The 7,633-nt window shown below is 34.0% G+C and overlaps 1 protein-coding gene across 4 annotated transcripts in view; it reads left to right on the top strand.

Moving 5' to 3' along the window:
- LOC106478319 (5'-AMP-activated protein kinase subunit gamma-1-like) overlaps nucleotides 1-7,633 on the top strand; it is a 186,144-nt gene that overhangs the window by 154,732 nt on the left and 23,779 nt on the right. For all 4 annotated transcript variants that reach the window (XM_022381918.1, XM_022381917.1, XM_022381919.1 and 1 more), the window contains 2 exons: nucleotides 5,408-5,526; nucleotides 7,420-7,465. In XM_022381918.1, coding sequence (XP_022237626.1) covers nucleotides 5,408-5,526; nucleotides 7,420-7,465 — 165 coding nt within the window. The remainder of the gene's footprint in view (nucleotides 1-5,407; nucleotides 5,527-7,419; nucleotides 7,466-7,633) is intronic.

A 7,633-nucleotide genomic window follows, 5' to 3' on the forward strand; every position in this document is an offset into this window, starting at 1 on the left:
GCAGATAGCCCTCGTGTAGCTTTGCGCGAAATCTATGACAAACAAACAGTTCAAATTTAGGCATAGCTGCCGCAAGTAGCCCTTGTGTACAGCTTTGCGTGAATATCGAAAAGAAACACTTCCATATCATGTTTTTAGTAATATTACAACAGTATAAATCATTTATTTTTATTTCTTGCCGATGCTGTTATCGTTCTGTTGTAATTAACATAGATAGTTTTGAACCACCTACTGGTTGCATGTGTTATGTTGACCATTGTGAATGTGAGTCTTGCTTGTAGCGCACGTGAGAGAAATTTCAACACTAACAAGAATCTTATTATGACATTATGGTTACCCTAGACTTATACTAACAAAGAGGAAAACTTGACTCTTTACTTATTACAATTGAAAAATGCGATAGCCTTAGTAGTTTTGTCATAAATACAAAAAGCAAATACAGTAATCGGAAAGCGTAGAATAAAGAAGGCATTTCGATGGTTGCTTGGATGTATACGCTAGATCCCAGTATTAATTAGCGCTTTTACTACATCTATAACTGTTACAAAGCCGAACCTACTGGATCAAAAAAAAAAAAAAGACGAGAGGATGACTGAAGCATTTGTTTTGTAGAAAAGTTTATGTAAACTATTATAGAAGAACGGAAAAGTATGCGAAAGAAGAGCATCAATGAAAACAAAACAGGGGATCACGTATAAAGTGTAATAAACTTAAAATAACTTTGTTCTCCTGAAGAAGAATAGTGAACTATTCGAAAGCACTCGGGTTTTTGGTCTTATTTTAAGTTTATTACACTTTATATGTGATCCTTTGTGCTAATTCTTTTATCAAGAACAAAACAAAGGAATAAACCCTGTAGACGATAATTTGACTTGTTAGAAATTGATTTAAACTTCATCTATTTCATCGAACGACCTCCATACTGTTTGAAGAAAGAGAGAGCATATTTAAGAAGTCAATCCTATGATATCGAACTATTCAAAAATTATTGATGAAGCAAAAAATGATCAGAAAATAGATTAAGAAGACAAACTCGTGATGGTAGAACGTGTCCAACTATCAAGAAAATACAGATGGAGAAACAAGATGGGAATGCTAAACATATAATAAACGGTGTTTCTATTGGCTTGACAAATGCTCAGGATCTGTAACTTTAATAAGTAGGAGTGAATATTTACAGTCAAGGAATTACTTTTTGATAATAAAACTAAACACAAGAACATAATCATTACATGTAAAGGCTTGGCATGGATGCTGGTTAGGGCGCTCAACTCGCAATGTGCAAATCGCGGGATCGAAACCAGTTGTCGAAACTTCTCGCCTTTAGTGTAGTGTAGTGGCATCCGTGATACCCAATGCAGTCAACATATGATACTGCTTGGAGTAAGGAGTGGCTTCTTATAACTATTCTAACGTCATATCTATCCTACAATTATATCGTGGATCATTATCTACATTTCTACTTACAGCACGAAGAGTTCACTCTGTTGGTTTTGGAGCACAAGGGGCATGTGAAGATTTTTTTCTGGTGTGACTACATTGTTACTCTCTTCACTATGAGCAGTGGCATTCCAAGTGACCTGACAATTTCTAGCTGAGTTTAATTGCCATCCCATAGTCAAACTATATAACGTCGTTAAAATAAGGTTAATCCCTAGGATTCTCGTTTATTTTATGACTATTTGTAATCTGTCGTCTCTGCATACTTCTGTTTATACGTGTGTTTTTTTCTTTTTGTGTACGACGTCACGGAGATTGTCATTTTGTATTCTCGGGGCGTCTATTTATTTATTGATAGGGCGTATGTTGTTAATTTTCCTCGTCTTCGTGATATTTAAAGACATTTCAACACTAAAGAATGAAAAAATATCACTTTAGGTGATACAGCAATAAGGTGTAACAGTTTACAAAATTACATTGAATTCCCTTCTGAATTTATTCCATTTTTGTTTCGTGAGTATGATATCCTGAAATTCATTGTTTTTTTTTCTCGATGAAAACGGGTAGGATCCATAAAACAAGAAATTCATCTTGTACTATATCCCAGAGTAAAGGTTATACTTTCTCCAACTCTGTTTGATTATGAACACAAAACTGTACAAATCAATAATATTTATTTACAAAACACAAACAAAGTTAGTTAAACACCGGCAAGTGTTTCATGTGCTGTGAAGAAGTGGAGAGAGAGACCTTTGATAAATCTCCCTGATCAGTTCTAACTTATAGGTAAGCTAAAAGTTAAAACTCGAAGAAATAATTGAAAAATATCATACAAAATAAGTAGTCTTTATTCTACACAAGTCTTCATCTCGAACAAGAGCTTTTTAGCAAAATCTGAAAAAGAAAAATATAGGAATATATACAACACACACCCCTTTCTATAGGCCCACGCGCTATCCACGTGACTGAGGGCCACTCTCAAGTCAACACTGGGGGAGGGGTGTCAAGCCCTCAGGACTCCAACCTGTTTACCACGAGAAGCGATCACTGCCGTTATAATGTTTCATTCTGCAGTAATCTTTCGTTATTGAAAGACTGTGACGTCTTTAGGGACTCACTCACCTTGTTCTGTAAATAACTAAAGCGAGAGAAACTTAGTGGTTCTCTTCTGATCGACGTTCTTTACTAAAACCAATACAAAGTATATTTAACTTTGAAAAATTTATTTAGTAACGAAGGAGGCAGAATACTTATGGTAGCTTTACTTACTTTATAACGCGTATGGATTCTTTAATTTTGCTGAAGCTAAAGTAGAACTTTGAAACTTAGTAATTTGTATTGTATTGTTTATGTTTTATTATCCTGTAACAATTGAAATGATTTAATATGTAAGACACTAGTGAAAAATGATTAAAACCTGTATAACCCGAGCGCTTTAGAAAGGTGGACCTTTCTTCTTCGGGGGTAATTTCCCAGTTTACTCCTGAAGAAGAAAGGTTCACCTTTCGAAAGCGCTCGGATTATAGGGTTTTTATCGTTTTAAATGAAGACTTTTTGAACCTACTTATTTTTCTTACATCATGAATGTAAGACACTAGTAAATTCGAATAACTGGTATATTTTATTTTATACAGGAGTATTTAAAGATTCAAAAGTTTCACTATATTGATGGTAAACAATTTTGCAGCTTTGTGGAGTATTTGATATAATGCAATTTACGTCACTGCTCACGTGGAATAACGACTTTAAAAATTACCCATTGGATAGACTGTTATTACTTTTCACTTATTATCATTGTATACATAAGACAAGAAAGTTGGGCTGATGGAAACGAGTAGATGTTGGGAAGGTACATTAATGCATATTTTGAAGCTAATTGTTTTGTTCGAAAGAGGTTTCAGAATGTTCTAACATTCAAAAGCTTTGCTTATCGCTATTATGAACGGTAGAGTGAAAATGATTACGAAACTTCAATAAACATCTCGGTATATTGCAGGGGAGTTGTGCCCATTACGCGGATTTATGCCGCTAGAATCCAGGTTTCGATACTCGTGGTGGGCAGAGCACAGATAGCCCTTTGTGTAGTTTTGTGCTTAATAACAAACACCAACACTCATCAAAAGACAAACATGTTATTGTTGAGAAACTCCAATCTTCATAATGAAATCAAAATAATTATGTATGTTTTTAAAGATACCTATGAATATATTATTTAGGATTTCCTGTGGCGTTATTTAACCTGGCTTTAAAATACTAAAATTCTCAGATTGTTGTTATAAAATTCTCGGATTGTTTTTTGTTTTTCGGTAGTCCATGATGAAGTTTATTGTTCTACTAAAACATGTTGAATCACCAAAAAAATAACAAGCAATAAAACAGTCATTAAAGGGGTGAAACCTTGACTTAAGTTTTTAAATACTAGAAACAACTTGAATACTTAGAATGTAATAGATCATATCGTTACTTTTATGCACTAAATCTTTTACGATATTAAGCTACTTTTTATAGATGGTAATTATGCGTACATTGGTGTGGAATTTTCGAAACGTTATGAGTAAAATTCTGCGCACGTACGATGGTGAGCGAGAATGTTTTGATAGATGAATACGTTAAAATGGTACAATTAACCAAAAATAAAGCCTAATTTGTTTTAACTGATCACGTGAAATTATTATGCAAGTATTAATTATTCTGGATCATTTACATAAGCATGAATGTATAGGTGTATTCTGTTTACACGCCTACTGTCTATGATAGCAGCTATATAATAGACCGAACTTCACAACAACAAGACTGAACTTTAACTTTTGCTAGAGCCATTATTTAAAGATTGTATGTTTCATTACTGCGGATGAGTATTATATGAGTAAGGCCGTTCACTTTGATAATATGAATGAAAGCTCACTAAATGTTTCATTACAAATTTCATGAACCCTCTGTATAGTAATTCTCAACTGTACTTATGTTTACTTGATTTCCGAACTCCTCCCACGATGTTTGAAAAACTGCTTCGAATCTTGTATATCGGCTCTTGACCCCCCCCCACAGGTTATAAATGAAGGGAAAAGAGTCGTGAGGGGGGGGTCCCAAAAATGCAGAATCAAGAGGTTTGGGTCTTTCAAGTTTGTCTAAACTAGTTTACTTTAAAATGTATGTTAACGTGTAAGGAGCCATTGGAAATAATAATTGGAATTTAGATGTTTGAAATTTTAATATTATAATCTTGAAATGGACGATCAATGAATGTAGGGGAGGCTCTCATAACTGAATCCACGGATGTACATGCAAATTATAAATGGGTATTTATAACACGTAGTTACTATCTTTTAGATACTAGAAATGAATTAAATTTAGCCTTTTATTTGGGGGCAAAATAATTTTAGCGGTTTTCAGAGTTAGCAAGTTGGAAGTTTACATTAATGTGTTTCCCGCCAATTTTGAAGTACTTTCTAGTACTTATGTTTTTGTCCGGGTTCGATTCCCCGCCACGGACAGAGGATAGATGGGCAATTATGTAGCTTTACACTAAGTGCAAAAAAACAAAACAATCATCTAGCTGTTGACTAGCTGCCTTCTCTCTAGTCTATCTATTGCGGTTGACCTTGTGTGTATATATTATAAAGAGTTCCAAATTCCCTTTGCCGATAAATTCCCGCCACTAATGAGTACCATTAGTGGTTGTTTCCTACGAATAACAGCCGAGTGTCATCCGTTTCTGTTTAATTTTAATCGTTCTGCCATATCACAAATATTTCTTAGTATTCGCTTGCTTAAACATTAGCTAGCTTAAGTTTTGCTTTCTGTAAAACTGCATGAAGATGGGTAGTTTAGTATATGTATTTCGACACATCAGCACAGTATGTTAAGTCATCAATTCAGTATTCACAGTTTGAAAGTAAACGTAATTAGTTGTTCTCATATTCATGCTGAGCTCATTTGGAAATTGTGTATTTATTTATTTTTTCAGGTGTCTTTATGAGACGACATTCTGTTGATCCAGACAGAAGAAGAGGATCGGTGGGTCGAAGGTCACTGGATGGTTGTGATCACCACACCATTTTGATACGCCGGACTGACTCTCGTGGAGTAAGTAAATACCCAGTTGAGTTCTTTTAAATGGTTTATAAAGCTATTGGAGAGAAAGAGAGACAGAAACAAATCTTTTTAGTCAAGCAACTTTCAGTAGTTTGGATTTTGGCCAAAACTATTTTGGTTTTGACAGTTTTGTTGAACCATTTGTTTGTTTAACTTTCATCTTATTATTCAGAAGTACAGTTTGGCAGAAGAGTAAAACGTCTATTTATATATTATCCATTCAGTTGTATAAATTTATTTTAATAAAATACGAACAGTCTGGATTGGGCGCAGCTTAATGGTTAGCGTGCCGGGGTGCGTTTTATAGGATCCAAAGTTCGAGACGTGGGACCACTGAACGCAGTTCACACTTTCAGTTGTAAAAGTGAAAACCAGTCCCTTATTTGGTTCAAAGAGCTGGACAAAGCCCTTATTTCTACAGTTATCGCTGACTACTCTCCCTCTAGCCAGTAGCTGAAAATTAAGAACGGTCATATCTAAATCCCAAGTGGTCCTAATCTGGCCATTTCGGCCATATGGGTATAGTCTAATTCGGGTTAAAAATTCCAACTCTATACAGGGGCATTCGCAAAGAGAGCAAGTAGGGGCTTCCCCCATTAACTCTTTGCATACGGACTCGGTCACTTTGATGAGTATAATTGTTTGTTTTTTTGCCATTGACTAAAACCCTTATTAATTTGATGATACATTTTTGTTCGCATACTTTATTGTCGTGGAGAGGAAATTTGTCCTCACGAAATACGTTTAAAGAGAAGAATTTTAATTATTAGTAGTAAAACGCCCTCTCGTTGTTTAGAATGGTGTTATTTAGGTACGGAAGGTTTAGAGGCTACTATAACTAATCAAGCTTTACTACAAAAGTAGCACAACATACTCACGGTATAATCTTAAATATAGTAACAATGTGATTACGACTGATTATTTTACTACAAACCGACTTGTGCCAATTGAATTCAGTACTGCACGAAGTAAAAGCTTTTAACATAAACTTCTTCTGTTGCGAAAGGTAAATTACCATATATGTTATTTTCGCAAATGCTAGTCGGTGAGAAGACAGCAAACAATGCATAAAATTGTAGATGCTTTGGGGTGCTGTTTCCAGAATTTCATTGAAATTCTTCATAAAGTAACACTATTTCAGTACATTCAGCATTAGTGTACTGTACAATATTTTGTGGATATGCTTCTCTCAGTGTGTATAGAAACGTTGAAAAAGTTCCAGAACCAGTAAAGGAAAGTTGGTAGAAGTTGGTTTGCATAAATTTGCGTAATATTATAACACTCCTTGTATTAAAGTGAAATCTTTTCAGTTTAAAACATTATGCACATTTTTGTAAGTCCCATAAAGAAAACAACATTTCGTGGGTGATATCACAACTTTCGTATTGATAACACGTTTTATTTCAAACTGATAGATTAAGAGATAACATTTAATTGACCTTGATTTCACCTTTATATTACAAAATCATGTCAGGTATCAAATTAAATTATTCTCACTATACCTAGACACCCTATGACAGCAGAATTTTGGCATTCTACACCTTCACAAAAATAGAGAATAATCTGGACTTTTGACTCACCCTGTAGTTACATCTTTTATTTGTTTGCTTATTGTTAAGCATAAATCTTTACAATTGGCTATCTGTTCTCTACCCACTGCGAGTAATCGAAACCTAAATTTTTAGCATTATAAATTCTCATTTTTACTGCTAAGCAACTGGGGGGAGAGCATATAATTCATTATTAAGGAATTTTAAGTATTTTTTTGTTTTATACAGTGTTTTAAGTTCAGAATTTGTACACATGAATTTGTCTGTGAGTTCTTTCTAATTCATGGGAAATTTTAGATGTTTTGTTATCTTCTGAAAGCTTTCTCTTGTTTAGCTTTCAAGTGATCCACTTTATGACAAAATAGATATAGAAGACTTGGGTAAGTTTTTGAAGCATATTTTTTTATATTTAAATATCTCTTGTTAATACTTTTATTATATTACCATCTGCCATTAGTAAACAGTTTATATTTTAATATTTTGTTAAACAAGACCGATGTCTGTAGGTTTTACTTTCTTCTTAGAATTCTTCTCAAGAAGTCGATAAG

Source organism: Limulus polyphemus, unplaced genomic scaffold (genome assembly GCF_000517525.1).
Source record: "Limulus polyphemus unplaced genomic scaffold, Limulus_polyphemus-2.1.2 Scaffold199, whole genome shotgun sequence".
NCBI classification, from domain to species: Eukaryota; Metazoa; Arthropoda; class Merostomata; order Xiphosura; family Limulidae; genus Limulus; species Limulus polyphemus.